The following is a 17455-nucleotide window of genomic DNA, read 5'->3' as shown; positions in this document are numbered from 1 at the left end:
CCCCCCTTTTTTTCCCCCCAGATGAGCTTCTCCTACTCTCTGGCTCCAAGACAGCCACATGGAGGCTAGAGGTGTGGAGCTGACTGATGCAGAGGCAAGTCTATGAACAAGCATGGCCAGCTCAGGAATGCAGCCTGACCTTCAGTTTTGTCCTGGTAGGTTTGCAGAGACTGCCCATGACACCCCATCTCTCCCCCCCCGCCGCCCCCGTTTAAAAAAAAAAATGTATTTTATTGTCTTTTTACAGAGAGGAAGGGAGGATAGTTAGAAACATCAATGAGAGAGAAACATCTATCAGCTTCCTCTTGCACACCCTTTACTGGGGATGTGCCCACAACCAAGGTACATGCCATTTACCGGAATTGAACCTGGGACCTTTCAGTCCACAGGCCGATGCTCTATCCACTGAGGCAAACCAGTTAGGGCTAATTCAATGCCAACAGGAATTCCCAATTTGGGGTGTGAGGATAAGGAAACTTGATTCAGTGCAAAACAGCTAAATTGTGATACAGTGTGGTTGGGAAAACAGTTAGAGGGATAGTAAGAAACATCAAAGAGAGAGAAACATCAATCAGCTGCCTACTGGGGATCCAGCCTGTAAACCAAGGTACATGCACTCCACCAGAATCAAACCCCAGACCTTTCAGTCCCTGGCCCGATGCTCTATCTACTGAGCCAAATCAGTCAAGGCTTGCCCACCTTTTTTTTTTTTTTTTTTTTTTTTTTCTTTTAGCATCCATGAATTTTGTCTGAAGCTGTTAAAGTGCTGTCTGCCAAGTGGGATACTTTGTATTTCCATCATTCCTTCTACAAGTATTTACTGGAACTCTGGTCTAGCTAAGGAAGAACAGTCCTTTCATTTCCTATAATGTTTCCTCCCTTTCTTGAGGCTCCTGATACAGTATCGGTAAATGGAAAACTGCCAGACAATTGAGGATACTTTGTCCTTTTATCCCTAATGGTTACATTTAATGATTTTAACTGGAAAATTTCTGTGTGGACACTCTTGTCCACACTGCCTAGACTGAAGACAGACGGAGCCCTGAGACCATCCAAGCGCCCTCAACTCCCGGCGTTCCCGAGCCCCCGAATTCCCGGCATCCCCCTAACCCGCCCCAAGCCCCCATTCCCGGCGTTCCCCGCGCTACTCTTTAGTTCCCGGCGTTCCCCGCGCGCCCCGTTCCCGGCGCTCCTCGCGGCGCTCGCCCTCCTCGCGGCAAGCCCCGCCCGGGCTGCGACGGTTAGCGCGGCCGCGGCCTCAGTTTCTGATCCCGCCCACGCAGCTGCGCTATTGGGCTGCGCGCCGAGGCCTCGAGAGCCCTACGCCGCCGATTGGCTGCCTCCGCAGCCCGCTCCGCGGATTCCCCAATGCGGGGCGGCCGTGCCCGGAGATTGGCCGCGCACCGCCAGGGCCCGCCCTCCGCTCGCCCGCGCGGCAGGCGGGTCCCGCCGACCCGGGAGAGCCTGGGTGGCCTTTCTGGTTGGCGGCGGCGGCGGCCGGGCCGTGAGGGTCTCTCTATTGTGGTCGGGCTGCGGGCAGCTCGGGCAGGCCGCGGGCGCCATAGGTAGGTGCTGGGCGCGAAGGGCGCCCCGCGGGCCGGGCGGGCGCTGCGGCCTGCGCGAGGGTGCGCCCTGAACTCTCCCGGGCGGTGGGCCGCGGGGCCGGGTGGCACGGAGGGGCGGGGCGGGGCGGGGCGGGTGTGCGGGAGGCGGGCCTGGCCACGCGGAGTCTTGGCCTTTGTGAAGTCTTAGGGATCAGGGCCTGGGAGAGCGTGGGGCTGGGTCCCGCACGGCGCGGGAGAGTGGGACGGTGAGTTTCTGCGGCTGGGGGGCGGGCCCCGGGACCGGGTGGCGCCGAGATCGGTCGCTTTCCTCCCGGGTTAACGGTCCGGAGTGTAAGGACACCCCCTCACCCTGTGGGCCCGAAGCCTTTTAGCATCGCTTTCAGGCGGGAAAGGTATGAACATGGTCGTGCTTGCTCAGGACCCTGCGGGAAATCTTGAGAAGTCGCCCAACTGTTTTTTTCTCCACTGATACTCATGGGTTAGAGAGTATCACATAGATACTCTGGATGTGGTTTTATTGTAACAGTGATCGTGGTAGAGATAAAATGTCTAGGGGGCAACCTGTTGACAGTGATATCTGTCAAGTATCTCATGGACTTGGGTTGCTCATGGTAGGCATTTGATTTACCGTTATTGCATGTTTGCATGTACCTTGTTGCCCGATGCTCCATGCTCCGCGGTCCAGTCTAGTGCTGGTGATGGGGAGGCCAACCACTAGGACGGGACCCGCCGTTTCCTGGCAGCAGAATATAGGCAAAACCCCCTCACAGGCCTTCGCTCACCAAAGGGAGTGAATGGTCAGTCGGTGGGGCTGCCTGTGAGTACAGGATGGGCCCCTTGGAGGACGACAAAAGGAATGGATGAGGTCATTCTGCTGCTGGGGTTGGGCGGGAAGGCGCAGCAGGGGAGGCTTGACCTAAAGGCAGCAGCCACAGCGTTGAAACTTATCACAGCCGCGCCTCCATGCCAGCCCAGTAAGCGAAGGGTGCTGTCCAAGTGTGTTGGTGGTTTTATCCCCGGGTCAGGGATCCGGGGAAGCCTGCTGTAAGCCTGCTGCTGGCTTACTGTCCACTTGGCAAGCACGATCTGCATGTGTTCAGGCAGCTGAAGCAGTGGTGAGGCCCGCGGCGGGGTGAGCCCTCCTTTGAGTTCTCTGTGGTCAGGCACTGTGTGGGACAGTTCCCAAATGTTGTTTTATAGTTTCACCACGGCCTTGAGGGCAGCAGACATCTGACTGGTTTGCCCAGTCATGGCCCGTTTTGTAGTGGCCCTCCCCTCCGTGGTGATCTCATCCAGCCTCCCGGCTTTAATGCCATCTCTCCTTGACATCTCCATCTCCAGCCCCAGCCTGCCATCTGAGTTGCAGCAGCAGCTTTCTGGCTGCCTCTTCCACCTCTCTCTGTTGTTACTCTGATACTAAGTAGCCATGTGCAAACTTAAACACCCGATCATTTAAAAAAAAAAAAAAAAGTATCTTATTGATTTTTTTTTTCACAGAGAGGAAGGGAGAAGGATAGAGAGCTAGAAATATCAATCAGTTGCCTCCCGCACCCCCCCCCCCCCCACTGGGGATATATGCCCGCAACCAAGGTACATGCCCTTGGCTGGAATCGAACCTGGGACCCTTCAGTCCACAGGCTGATGCTCTATCCGCTGAGCCAAACCAGTTAGGGCTAAACACCAGATCTTTACTGCCTTCACCACCTCAGTTCATGACAGCTCTGTTCTTGAGTTTGGAGCCACTGGATCCTTCTCAGGCCTCCATACAACCTTCAGGATCAGTTATCATCACTTCTGGTTTAAGTTTTGTAATAAGCCTCTTAATTTTTCTTTTTGCTCGCACCCTTGCCCCTCTCATGATTGTTTTACATTACAAGATAATGTAAAACTGAGGCAGCTTAGATTAGAGGCAGCTTGTCTGGGTGGTAAAACAGCTCTCACACTTTCTAGCTGTGTGACCTTGAGCAAGTTGCTTAACCTTTCTCAGTGCTGTGTGAGCACTGGCGAATATAAGTTCATGAAGGGCTTAGAAAAGGGTCCAGCTGAGAATTGCCTGCCACCGCTGTCCTTGGATCATGTGACCTCACTGTTTGGACTTTCCAGTCCTGTAGCCCATCTCAAAGTTAAGAGCCAGAGTCCTGGTCTTGCTTGCTCTCACAGACTTGGCCTCCTCTCATTTCCCCTCAGCACACTGCTCTCACCTGCTACACTACACTATTACCCCAGGGCCTTGTTCTTTGTGTGCTTGGAATGTCCCCTCCTCCCACTCCCACTGCCCACCTGACACTTCCCTTACCTTCTATGGACAATGGCGGTGAGGTCTTTACTGCCCATTCTTTCTGAAGCTGCCGTCTCTTTCTCAACTCCTTGCTTTATTTTTCTCTTGAGCACTTATCAGTTTTTCTTAGTTGTTACTTGACCATCTCCCGCTAAACCGTGAGCTCTGTGGGGCAGATATTTTGTGTGTCTGGTGCTCTCAGCATCCAGGATAGTGTGTGTGCCACATGGAAGGCATTCGGCAAACACTTGTTGAGTGAGTAGTGAAAGCTTGTCGAGGGAGAGTAAGGAACTTGTTCAGAACTGCCCCCCTCTGGGCTTTGCACCTTGAGCTACTGGCTGCTTGGGCTGGGCAGGTTTTCCTGATTTTCCAAGGAAAGATCTTTCTCTCCACAGCTCTCCAACCTCACCCTATGCACCCCTTCAAGGCCTCCTTCAGTTATTATTGTCATCTTTGCTTTGTGCTTTTACATGGCTGCTTCTTAGCCCTTTTATATGGTAGTAGGCATCCCCTCCTATAGCCATTTGTTCTCAACCCCCCCTCCCCCCTTATGTCTTCTTCATTTTAGGTTTTGTTTTTTTGTTTTTAGCCTCAAGAGTCACATTTGACCCTAGCTCAAGTCTGGACAGACCCCCCAGGTTCTGAGGGCTTTGTCCTGGTCTGATCTGTGTTCTGTAGCACTGGTCATGCTGACCTGCTTGTCCTTCTCTTAAAATGATCTTTCTTGGTTGCCAGGAAACTGGTCTTACTCTAATCAGTGTTCCTGGTGCCTCCCTGGATGCAGCCTCCTCAGTGTTTACTTGCAGGTCAGTCTGTCTGTCCTCATCTATGTGTTGTATTTCCTTCATCCTTAGCACCTTTGACAGACACCTCTCTGGGGAGGTGTTGTGTTAAATTACCATTGAAACCACAACAGTCAGGACATCTTAGAATCTTGGAAATAGAGTGACAGCAATGGTGATCATTGCCCTTCCAACTGTGTCCAGGTGCTGGGAACCTTCCTTGTCTCTACCTTCCTCTACCCTTCCTCAGGGTAGAGAGCCAGTATTTGTTCAAAGACTTGATTAAACAAGTCTCTGGTGTTTATGTTGTGCCACCTTCAAAATACAACCATTGTACTCTGTCCCTTCACCACAAACTTTTTAAACATATGATGTCTGCTGATTCCTGTCTATGCAACCAGTCATGCTGCCCTGTGCATATATAGGCATGCATGTGCGTATCTGCACCGTGTGCATGGCATATTTGTGTGTGTGTGTGTGTCTGCACGGGGTATGCGCCTGTACGTGCTTTGCTCTGATGCTCAGGCCTCCTGCACACCTCTGGGTTTTGGATTGCCCCTCTGAGCTGCCTTCTCAGCCTATACCAGTTCTTTTGTCATGCTTCCTCTGGAGTGAAGCTCCTCAGAGCCGCGTCCTCAACCTTGTTCTTGGTCTGTGTTCCCTCTCTGGGCAGCCTTTCTTCTGTGGCTTTGACGACTACCACCTCTCGAATGTTCTGGCCCGTATTCTCAGGACCAGTTAGTTCCAGAGCGGTGACCTCAGCACCTGTTGGACAGGGCTCCTGCCCGAATGCTGAAACACATGCGTCCCTCCAGGGAAAGCCTCATTTGCTTTCAGTTCCCTCTTGTTTGTGCTCTCCACCTCCACCCAGTCAGCAGAGTGGTTAGTATGTGTCTTCACTGTTCCTGAAGGCTCCCGTTCTTTCACGCCTTGGCCCTCTGGCCTAGAGGACTCCTACCCCTTGGGCACAGGGACAGTGCCTGGTGCAGTGGTTGGCCTCTTTTCTCAAAGAAGGATTACACTGTGGCATGAGAGTCAACTCACCCTGTGTGGCTCCTCATTGCCCCCAGGATGGAGCCAGGCTCCAGATGGTACCTAGCACTCCCTGTGCCCTGGCTCCAGCTGTCTCCTGCAGCTGCCCCACCAACCCTGGCCTGGCTCCCTTCCCACAGCCACCACCCCTTCCTCTACTGGGAACAGAACCACGCCACCTCTGGCGACTTCAGCACGCTGCAGCACTGTCCCGGTCCACGTGCCACCTTGTGGGGGTCCAGGGTAGCAGAGCGCCCGGCCGTACCTCTGAGGCCCTAGTGCTGCAGAGTTGAGCTGAGGGTCTCGCGCTCACCCTCTGCCTGACCCAGCCCTAGCAGGTGAGTAGACTGATGTTGCTCTGATGGCCGGAGGGAGGCCACACACTTTATGTGTGCTCTGGAAAGGGCAGCCTTCCACATCGTGCTTGCTTACCTAGTAAACTGAGTTCATAGAATGCTGCGGTGCAGTTTAGTGTAGATTTTTTTTTTTAATCCTTTTGAGCCTTGAGATTAAATACTGTTTTTTATGCTTCTGAAATAGGAACTGCAGTGGACAATTAATAAAATATTTAATGGGGCTTACTATCATTTAGGTTATAAAGAAACAAAGTAAAGGTAGTCTGTTTTAAAGCTTAAAAGGTTCTCTTAGGCAGTATTTTTTTTTTTTTTTTTTTTGCTATACTGTTAAAAGCACTTGACTCTTGGTACCAGGGAAGTGGAAGGTTTCTGTCATTTGTGACGATGTTTTTAAATCTCTTTGCAGGTAGAAGAAGAAAGGTGCCACTTTGGCATGAAGACAGACTCGCTTAGTCGTCAGTCCTTTAAGCTGAGTGCATTGTGATTTCCAATAATTGAGGCAGTGGTTCTAAAAGCTGTCTACATTAATGAAAAGAGCAATGTGGCCAGCTTGACTAAGCCGCCAGTGTGTGCAGCGCGGGCAGGACGGCACCGGGTCTCGACGGACTTGTGCATGTTAGCAGTATAGATTTATGTAAGGTTTTTAAAAACTGGTCTTTTAAAGTAGTCTTAAACATTTTTACTATGGAGACGTATGAGAGCCCCTCTCCTCTCCCGCGTGAGCCCGCAGGAGAAGTGGTGATGGAGAAACGTGCTTGCCCCCTCCCAGCGCTGCCCCGTGAACAGTCTCCACCACCTCCCCTGCAAACGTCCAGTGATGCAGAGGTAATGGACGTTGGCTCTGGTGGTGATGGACAGGCCGAACCCCCGGCGGAGGACCCACTCAACTTCTACGGAGCGTCTCTTCTCTCCAACGGATCCTTCTCTAAAGCCCGTCTCCTCATAGACCCGAACTGTAGTGGCTACAGCCCGCGCACCGCCCGGCACGCACCCGCGGTCCGGAAGTTCTCCCCTGACCTTAAGTTGCTTAAGGATGTAAAGATTAGCGTGAGCTTTACCGAGAGCTGCAGGAGTAAGGACAGGAAGGTGCTGTACACAGGAGCGGAGCGCGACGCTCGCGCTGAGTGCAGCCTGGCCCTTAGCCCTGTCAGTGGAGACATGCATGCTTGTCCCTTTGGCGGGAGTGTTGGTAACGGGGTAGGCATAGGGGGTGAGAGTGCTGATAAGAAGGATGAGGAGAATGATCTGGATCAGGAAAAGAGAGTGGAGTATGCAGTGCTCGATGAGTTAGAAGATTTTACTGACAATTTGGAGCTAGATGAAGAAGGAGCAGGCGGGTTCACGGCTAAAGCAATCGTGCAAAGAGACAGAGTGGATGAAGAGGCCTTGAATTTCTCCTACGAGGTATGTCGGTGACCTCTCCTTGGGAGTCCTCTTAACGAAACCCAAAGAGAGGTGTGGGAACAGCAGCAGCTTTTGTAATAGCTCTGAAGTGTCCACATTCTTAAACTAATGAAAAGTTTGGCTGACACGTCAGCCTCTTTCCAACCTGAGTTGGAAAGTGCTGCTGAGATGTGCTCCCCGATGGTGTGTGTGCCTGACCAAGCCTTTTGGATTCAGGTGTTTTTTGTTTGTTTTGTTTTTCCAGATGATCATGCACCATAAAGGCACATCTTAGGTCCCATCGAGAGTGCCTCATTTCTGTGTCCGTTCTCACTAATGTTGTTAAACTTGCCTGTGGTGCAGGAATGTAGGTGCCGGGGCTGTAGTGTCTGAACAGTATGTTTTGCAGGATGATTTTGACAACGACGTTGATGCTCTGTTGGAAGAGGGCCTTTGTGCTCCCAAAAAGAGGAGAGTGGATGAGAAATATGGAGGAGACAGCGACCATCCATCGGATGGAGAGACAAGCGTGCAGCCAATGATGACCAAGATTAAAACCGTGCTCAAAAGTAAGTTGGGGGAAAAGTAGTGAGTGTTTGCAGGGCAGCGGTGGAGCAGGTTTGAGAGGTTTTTGGATACCAGATGACAGTCTCGGCACACTTTTGAGGGCAAGATAATCATGTCTGATGAAGGGAAAACAGACAAGAAACAAGAACACACTCAGAAGCGCTACCACCCAGGTGCAGATCGTGATGTACGCTGTGGAAACCACAGGGAAGCGAGAGTCTTGCAGAGGAACTGGGAAGGGACCTCTGATGGAGTGGGGAGTGGACCCCCGAGGAGGGGACATCGGTATGTTCTGGGAGATGACAAGTCAGACAAATGTGTGTGGAGGTCGAGGCCAGAGGTGGGTGCTCAGCATGGTGGTAGGTGAAAGTCAAGGTCCAAGTTCTAGACTGTTCTCAGGAGAAGTCATTAGAAGCAAGCAGGTGTTCAAAACAAAACAAAACAAAACATGGTAGAATAAATCTTATTGTAGCATAATTGTTCTCAATAAAAATGCCAAATCTAATGATTTGTGTGTTTTTTTGTTTTGTTTATATTTAATTCTCACCCTACGATATTTTTTCCATCATTTTTCAGAGAGAATAGAAAGGGAGGGAGGGAGGAGGGAAATGAGAGTGAGAAGCATCAATATGAGAGACAGATCAACTGGTTGCCTCCTGCACTCCCCTGGACATGGGGTGAGGAGCAAACCTGAAACCCAGGTATGAGCCCTTGACCCTGAATCAAACCTGGGACCCTTTGCTGTGCGAGATAATGCTCTACGCAACCCCTGCCCCGGCTGGTTTTAAAAACAGATTTAGAAACATGTTACATTTTTAAAGATGAAAAGGATGCCGATAACTTGGAAAAAATGTATCTTTGTAGCTGGAGGGAGAAAAAAAGCAGGCAGACATTGTTACAAAATGTGGCTGCGGCATGGTTCGCGCATTTCAGATAGGCAGGGTGGGGGCTCCTGGTGTGCAGGGGGAGGATCTAAAGGTGCAGGCAGTAGGACTTACACTTGGATTTGAGGACAGGATGGAGAGCAGTAGGGAGACTTCCAGAGTTTTGTTCCCGCAGCTGCTTTGCCAATGCAGGGCCAGTCTGAGAGGAGTCTGGGTGTTCAGGTGGAGATGTAGGCCTGGGCAGCAGAGGGTCTGAAGAGATGCATGGGGACTCAGCTGGGCAGACAGGTGACACCTTAGTCTGAGGTGCATGGTACAGAAGGTGATGCGGTGTGATGGAGGAAACTGAGGGGTAGGTTGTATGCAGTCTCCTCTGGCTGTGTAGCGGATGTGTCAGGGGTGAGCAGGTGTGTGTCTGCCCATGTGGACTAGTGGTTGGGATAGGTTGGGTTCACTGATGCAGATAGAGATGAACTTGGGTCTCGGCTTCTGAGAATGGGTTGAGGGGCAGTGTTCCCCTTGGTGCCCCTGGCAGGTTTGCTTTGTGCTTCTTCCGTGGTTTCAGCAGCCTCATTCTGAGCAGGTAAAGTCGTGTCCATCCTGAGCAGTGCACAGGCTAGCAGTATGCCTGGCCACTCTGCCTACCTGCTTGGGCACCGGCTTTCCCTCTGCATTCTTCTCCACCTGGCAGCCTGGCTGGCAGTGGTGCCTCCCTCCCAGGAGTTGTAGCTTGCTCCTCCGGCTTACAGACTGCATATGAGCAGCATGTGAGCTCTTCAGACAGCCGGTGCAGCTCTGTGAGCACTCATTGTTATAAATGAGTGGCCTGCATGCACCTGTGGTCCCATATTGTGCTTGGTTTGTATTTCATTTGATGTAAGGTAGCTCCTTGACCTGGCTTACCAGGGAGAGTGCCTGATAGGGTTTGTGCACTTCTGACCTGCAATACTCCCAGAGGCTGTCCAGACACCAGCTGTGCAGGAGGTGCTGGGAGGTGCCAAGCAACAGACAGGGCCGGGATAGGCTCTGTCTGGAGGTGGGGCACTTCCCTACTTGCTTAGTTCTAGAGGTTCTTTTCAATATTTGGTCCATTTTACTGTTTTGATCTGCCTTATGTCATAATTAAAGAGAAAAAAAAAAATCCCAACAGTTTTTTTGTTTTTCAAGTGATTGTAGGATGTTCTTCTATGCAGGTCGTGGCCGCCCACCTACAGAACCATTGCCTGATGGGTGGATCATGACATTCCATAACTCCGGAGTCCCCGTGTACCTACACAGAGAGTCTCGGGTGGTCACCTGGTCCAGGCCGTACTTCTTGGGAACGGGAAGCATACGGGTATGGGATGCATCAGTCCTGACTTGAGTCTTGCAAATTCACAGATAAGAATGTGCACACATTGCATCATCGCCAGGCTGAGGCAGGTGAAAGACACCGGAATTCAGACATTTGGGGTCATCCTTATAACCTATTACAATTTTCCTGTCCACAGAAACATGATCCTCCTCTGAGTAGCATCCCCTGTCTGCATTACAAGAAAATGAAGGACAACGAGGAAAGGGAGCAAAACAGTGAGCTTTCCCCTAGTGGGGAGGTGTCCCCTGTCAAGCCCCTCAGTCGATCTGCAGAGCTGGAGTTTCCCCTGGAAGAGCCTGAATCCATAGGGGCCGACACGGGGCCCCCAGATGAGAAGGACCCGTTGGGGGCTGAGGCTGCCCCTGGGGCCCTGGGGCAGGTGAAGGCCAAAGTTGAGGTGTGCAAAGACGAATCAGTCGGTAAGTTTCCAGAGTGAATTCTTTCCGTTTATCTGCTTTGTACTAGCTGCAGGGATGCCACTACATCCCGTGGGGTCCCCTTCCTTCTGCTGAAGACCATCTGTTCTTAGTTACGTCGGTGAGGAAGGGACTGCTGGGGACCTCTGTCTTCCCACAACATGGCTGGCAAGGCCCATCTCCCTGTTCTTTGAGGAACCTGCCTATGTCCCACTCCAGGCCCTGCTCCTGGGCTCTGTAGGGCCCATGTGGCCAGTGCTGTCATGGAGATGGCTATAAGTGCAGGCTGACCTTGTCACTGAATTTTCTCTAGTGACTTTTATGTTCTTCCCTGAAGTTTTGCTTTTTTTTAGTAGGATGTATTGGATGTGGTGTTTTGGTTTATCTGTTATGTACTCAGAATGGACTGCTTCAATCCACAGACTCATTGTTGGGAAACTGTCACTATTCTGTGGGCATTTCACACTTAAATCCTGCAATTGTGAGAGTGTGTTGGTGTTTTTTACTATCTCTTCTGTCTTTTAGCTTAGTTTCACCCATTCAAATTTTAACATTTTAATTAAAAAAATTTTTTATTATTACTTTTTAAAAGATATATTTTTACTAGAGGCCTGGTGCACAAAATTCATGTACTCAGGATGGGGGAGGGGTCCCTCAGCCTGGCCTGCACCCTCTCCCAGTTCGAGCCCTCAGGGGATCTCTGACTGACAGCTTAGGCTCATGGGAGAAGCTTCTGCCATCAATGCTATGCTCACCAGCTGTGAGCCCAACTTCTGGCTGAGCGGCGCTCCCCCTGTGGGAGTGCACTGACCACCAGGGGGCAGCTCCTGCGTTGAGTGTCTGCCCCCTCCTGGTCAGTGTGCGTCATAGCAACTGATCGTTCTGCTGTTTGGCCAATTTGCATATTAGCCTTTATTATTTAGGATTAATTTCAGAGAGGGAGAGAGATAGAAACATCAATGATGAGAGAGAATCGTTGATCAGCTGCCTCCTGCACTTGCCCTACTGGGGATTGTGCCTACAACCCAGGCCTGTGCCCTTGACTGGAATTGAACCGGGGCCCCTTTAGTCTGCAGGCTGATGCTCTACCCACTGTGCAAAACCAGTTAGGGCTTTTGATGTTTTTTGAATTGATTTCAGAGAGAGGTAAGGAGAGCGAGAAAGGGATAGAAACATCAGTGATGAGGGAGAATCATTGATTGGCTGCCTCCTGCATGCCCCCTACTGGGGATTGAACCCACAACCCAGGCATGTGCCCTGACCTGGAATTGAACCATGACCTCCTGGTTCATGAGCCAATGCTCAACCACTGAGCCACACTGGCTGGATTGAATCTTTTTCAAAGAGGACTTTGCCTTTTCAGGATTTCTGATTGTGGGTATTGCTGCCTGGCTTGTCTCATAACTATTCCATGTAAGGAGCCTTAGGAGAGCTAGGGAGATGGCTTCTCAGGGGAGGGGGAGAAACAGCATGCTGGTTAGAGCCCTGGACATCTCAGTGGTCCCCGGGTTCCTCCATGGATGGATCTCAGTCTCCCTCAGCCTGTCTGGTGTTGCCTTCCTCCCTCCTGCAAGCCGGCTTCCTTTGTCTTCTGTGGATGTGTCAGGGCTTTTCTCTGGGACCTGGCTGGAAGGGAGCTCTCCCTTTGAGACAGCGCTTCACTTATTTATTTCTTTTGTACTATCTTTATGCACATGTAAATGATTGTTTCTGTTTCTCTAAAACACCTCCCTCCCACTTCTAACCTCATTCTCCTGTGAGAGGTGACCCCTGGGACTTACTTCCAGACTCACTTCTCTGCATTCATATGCAAAGAAGTAATAGTTTCAATTTATAATTAAGTAGGTGCAAGCATATTTTTTGTAGCCTTTTGTGTTGAAAAGCTACACCTCAATCTTCCTTCATGGAACCCCTCTCTCCACCTTCTGCTAGCATTGCTCTTAGTTCTGGGCATGAGCCGCGGCACACTCGAGTGCTAGGAGGCAGACAGGAAACTATTGAGGCTGATGGGAACCTCTAGGAAGTCCTGGGGAGAAGGGGATAATAGTAGGTATAACAGTAAAAGTGGGAGGCCCCTGGAAACTTCACTGAATGGCGCGGGGGTAGAATACGCAGCTGAGACAAGGCACCTCATGAGCTGTGGGCTGAGCCAGGGACCAAGTGGGGAGAGGCATGTTGAGTATTGAGGCCTAAGCTGCCTAGATGTGTCACTGAATTTGGAGGCTGCCAGCTTGGCTGGAGGGAAAGCAAGCAAGATAGGCAGTGGGTGCAAGGCTCCCCTGCCTGCTATTGGCAGTTAGGTACCTGTTTTGATGGGCTCTGAAGGCCGTCTGATTTTTTTTTTAAAGCTTTTCTTAAATTCTTGTTCTTATTCCAAATTAACTAAAAGAACATCCCAGGAGTTTGTTCATAAAGACCTTTCAGAATAATTTGAGTTGGCTGCGTGAAGGGACCTCATTCTTGGTCCTTCAAAAGGAGCACGGAAAGAGCGGTGGGTATTACGTGATGGGATCTGTCTGGTGGCAGCCCATCACTGTCCAATTCACTGGACAGAGGAAACGACTTACATTGAAAATTAGTAACATGATTCGCTGGTGAATCTTATGTAGATCTGGAGGAATTTCGGAGCTACCTGGAGAAGCGTTTTGACTTTGAGCAAGTTACTGTGAAAAAATTCAGAACTTGGGCCGAGCGGCGGCAGTTTAACCGAGAAATGAAACGGAAACAGGCGGAGTCTGAGAGGCCCATCCTGCCCGCCAATCAGAAGCTCATTACTCTCTCTGTGCAAGATGCCCCCACCAAGAAAGGTGAGTGGGGCTTGTAAATTGTAACACTGGCAGACTGGTTACATTGTTATTTTTCATTGGATGTTCTTAAAATGTATACTTTGTATGTGTTACATTTTAATTGAAAGCTTATGTTTACCCTATGAATGCAGAATTCCAACACATTCATGGCAGTGAATTCAATGTGATTCAGTGACTTGGTGATTTGGATGGTGCCAGGTTCCCAGTGCTAGCTTGTAGTAGGGTCCTCACCCTGTTGTTGAGATGGTCCTTCTTGTCACAGAATTTGTCATTAACCCCAATGGAAAATCCGAGGTCTGCATCCTGCACGAGTATATGCAGCGAGTCCTGAAGGTCCGCCCGGTTTATAATTTCTTTGAATGTGGTAAGTTTGACCTTCCTCGTCTCAGTACTGAAGTCACGCACCTCGCTTTGATCAGAGCTGGGAGATGGGAACTGGCTGCTAGTTGGGCTGGAAACGAAAGAGAAGGACAAGAAGAAGGATATTGCAGATAGGCAGGTCATTTTCATGGGAATGTGTCCACACTAAGGGTTACTGTCTCTGCTTCCCCTTTTATTGTTCACACCCCACCCTCCCTCATCTTCCTGTGTTTCTTGCTCGTTGAGGAAGGCCTCCCACTGTTTTCAGGCTCCCCGAGGTGGATGAAGGAGCTTTAGGCCTGCCCTTCCCATTAGCAGTCTCCTGTCCATCCTCGTCACGTCCTTAAAAACCAATTTTTCTTCCCCTTGGAAGCCTGAACCTAGGAATTACTCATTCTTTTCATGTTTCTGTGGCTCGCTACATCTGTGCATCCCCTCAGTACTCTGTCAGTCTTTCACAGACATTGGTCCCTGCTCCTCGTGGTTCTGCTTTTGACCTCCAGCTCACTATCCCGTGGTCCCCCTTCCTTGAAATTTTCCTGGTGTGTTCTCTGCCTGTGACCATCTCAGCCCCATCTCGGTGCCTCAGGGAGTCCTCAGGTCTCTGTCTTCTAGCAGCAGTCTTGGCCCCATCTTGTCTGCTGGTGTGAGCGTATTGTGTGTGTGTGTGTGTGTGTGTGTGTGTGCGCGCGCGCGCGCGTGTGCACGCTGGCTTTTAATATCTTGGCGAGTGTGTTTTAAAACAGTAATTTTAATTTTAAGAGAACCCAAGTGAGCCTTTTGGTGCCTCGGTGACCATTGATGGTGTGACCTATGGATCTGGAACTGCAAGCAGCAAAAAACTTGCGAAGAATAAAGCTGGTAATGTGCCTCTTAGATGTCAGCCCATGCTACCCTCTGTGCTTGCCCCTCCTCTGGGTTGGGGAGGGCTGAGCAGCAGGGGTGGGAGTGGTGTGGTTGGGGAAAATCCATTTTATTTCTGTATTTATCTATTTTGATTTTTAAAAATTATCTGCTCATTGGGAAAGATTCCGATATAGAAAGTAAAACCTGAGTAATAAAAGTAGAAAGTCCCTTCTTAACTCGTTGGCAGCCTGGCTGAAATCTCTCACCCTTTTCCTCCCTACTCACAGAGCTGACTGGGCTGCACTGGTCACATGTAGGGTGGGTTTGTGTTTAAATGGAGCAAAATGTGGGCATGCTAGGAAATGAGGAACAGGTGAGTCGGCATGCTGTTGGCATTCTCTTTGAGTGGTTTTGGCATTTGTGAGGATGATTTCCTGAGTCCTTCAAACTGCGCATTTGGGACTGCCACTCACTGAACAGAGCAGATCCAGGGAAAGCTTGTTTTCTGGTTAAAACCCATTGCTCTTTTTGACTGTGTATGTGCTGTTCACTTGGTGCTCAGCATTAGTAGTTGCTGGCATTCTTTTCCAGAAGCCATTTGTCCCAGCTCAGGGCTATTTGGCCTCTTCTTAGGGGTGGACCGCATTGCAGGGTAGGTGTTGGTGCACCCCAGACTCTGGTACCATACGCTGATTCTTGAGGTTTATACCCTTCCCATTGTCTTCTAGAGCAGCTCTGCCCTTCACAGAATGGGAAGTATGTCAGTTTTGTCTAGGTCTCGGGTCAAGTGTTTTTGCTCATGGGACTTAGCATTTCCCCTGGTGTTGCTTTCTTTCGATGGTGTATGCTGAATACAATTGGAATAATATATTACTGTCCATTTTTGAGAAATTTTTTCAAAAGACTTTTTCTTTTTTTAAATCCTCAACCAAGGATATTTTCACATTGATTTTAGAGAGAATGGCAGAGAGAAATATCCATGTGAGTGAAACACATAGATTGGTTGCCTCCTGCACAAGCTCTGACCAGGGCCCCGGCTAAGGAGAAGCCTGCAACTAGGTACATGCCCTTGACCGGAATCTAACTGGGACCCTTGGGTCCACAGGCCCACTCTCTAGCCACTGAGCCAAGCCAGCTAGGGTGACTTTTGTAAAAAAATGTTTTTATTGGTTTTTAGAGAGAGAGGAAGGGAGAGGGATATAGAGATAAAAACATCTATGAGAAGAACATCATCAATCAGCTGCTTCCTGTGCACCCCCTACTGAGGATTAAGCCCACATCCTGGGCATGACTGGGAATTAAACTGGTGAACTCTTTAGTTCTTGGGTTGATGCTCAACCATTGAGCTATACTGGCTGGGCCCAAAAGACTTTTTCAGCTCAACAGGCTGGATGTTACCAAAGTCATGGAGCAGCGAACACAGAGCAGGGCCCACCATGGGGGGTGGAGGCATTCTGGTGGCAGGACCTTGCTGCACTCCTCCCATGAGCAGAGACCCACTTTTTCTGCCCAGACCTTAGCTTCTCTTTAGACACCTGCACTTGGATATCTTGCTGGTACTATAACCCTACAGAGCCAGACTGTCACACATCCCTCCCGCTGCCCTCCGTGCCCCACATTCCCGTGCCATTGGTGATGGCAGCCTTGCTCACTTGGGCACCTGTGCTCAGTATGGAGTTACCTCTGTGCTCTGTCCTGCAGACTTTTCCAGAGAATCCATCTGGTCTGGCTGTTTCTCCCTGCCACACACGTAGCTTACTCAGTTTGCAGTTCTCTCTACTTGGTCCATGTTCTGCTGAGCCATTTGCCTCCATGTCACATGAATCCTCTGACATGCACAACTCTCGCTAACCTGCCACAAGTGCCTCAGGGCCAAATTGCCTCTGTCACTGCCTGCTTTTCTTAGGATGTGCTCTTTTCCGTCCCCTGCTGTCTCTGTCTCTAAAAGCACTGCTGCTCCCTGGAGCCCTGGCTCCCCTGAGTCGTGGGGTCCCTGGTCCTCAGAGGAGCCAGTGTGTAGCTTGCTCTGCAGTTGGAAAGCAGGCTGGGCCTACACCCTCATCCTCAAGATTTCTCTTTTCATAGCTCGAGCTACGCTGGAAATCCTCATCCCTGATTTTGTTAAACAGACTTCCGAGGAGAAACCCAAAGACAGCGAAGAGCTTGAGGTGAGTGTCATGACTGCCCTGTTTGGAACTGCAGTTCTCAGCTCAGCCTGCCCGGTCAGTGCAGGGTGTGCTCAATGATTTAATCGTTCAAGGTGATATTGTTTGTTTATATTTTATAAAAGGAAACTTGCTTATCTTCATGCAAGCACAGGAAAGAAATGGCATTTTTGTCCTCTGTGTCTTGTAATTGGTAGCAGGAAGTTGCTTGTGAGCAATAAATATATTTGGAAGTAAATCAGCTCTCTTCTTGTAGTAGATCTGTGGTGGGAATGAACCTTTAAGGCAGGCCCTACAAAGTTAAATTAGTCTTATGTTAACCATTTTAAACTGCTTGTGAACTTTTTTTGGGTAAATCTGTTTCTGTGATTTGGAACAAGGACTTTTCAAACTCTAAAGAGTTTGAAACAAAGCTTTATTGATATGTAATTTATATGCCATGAATTTTATCCTTTTAAACTACAGTTCAGTGGCTTTTTGTATATAATCATCACAACAACCTAACCTTAAAAACTTTTAGCAATAATTCCCAATTCTCCCCGTTCCCTAGCCCTCAACACTAATTAGAAGCCACTAATGTACTTGCTATCTCTGGATTTGCCAATTCTGGACATTTTCATAGGAATGAAATCACATATGTGGTCCTTTGTGACTGGCTTC

The 17455-nt window shown here is 49.9% G+C and overlaps 1 protein-coding gene across 6 annotated transcripts in view; it reads left to right on the top strand.

Moving 5' to 3' along the window:
- Positions 1–1409: 1409 nt before the first annotated feature.
- DGCR8 (DGCR8 microprocessor complex subunit) overlaps positions 1410–17455 on the top strand; it is a 24124-nt gene continuing 8078 nt past the window's right edge. Inside the window, exons 1-10 of one of the 6 annotated variants that reach the window (XM_036449652.2) lie at positions 1410–1565; positions 5798–5995; positions 6420–7417; positions 7806–7965; positions 10041–10183; positions 10338–10620; positions 13227–13424; positions 13687–13788; positions 14547–14645; positions 16716–16798. In XM_036449652.2, the coding sequence (XP_036305545.1) occupies positions 6698–7417; positions 7806–7965; positions 10041–10183; positions 10338–10620; positions 13227–13424; positions 13687–13788; positions 14547–14645; positions 16716–16798 (1788 nt within the window). In that variant the 5' untranslated portion in view covers positions 1410–1565; positions 5798–5995; positions 6420–6697. Of the gene's footprint in view, positions 1566–1790; positions 1811–4495; positions 5996–6419; positions 7418–7805; positions 7966–10040; positions 10184–10337; positions 10621–13226; positions 13425–13686; positions 13789–14546; positions 14646–16715; positions 16799–17455 lie in introns of those variants that run through there. The other 5 variants (XM_036449655.2, XM_036449654.2, XM_045585487.1 and 2 more) reach the window with 5 other exon arrangements.

The sequence above is a fragment of the Pipistrellus kuhlii genome, unplaced genomic scaffold (assembly GCF_014108245.1).
Source record: "Pipistrellus kuhlii isolate mPipKuh1 unplaced genomic scaffold, mPipKuh1.p scaffold_m20_p_20, whole genome shotgun sequence".
NCBI lineage: Eukaryota > Metazoa > Chordata > Mammalia > Chiroptera > Vespertilionidae > Pipistrellus > Pipistrellus kuhlii.
This window is presented reverse-complemented; position numbering and strand designations above follow the sequence as displayed.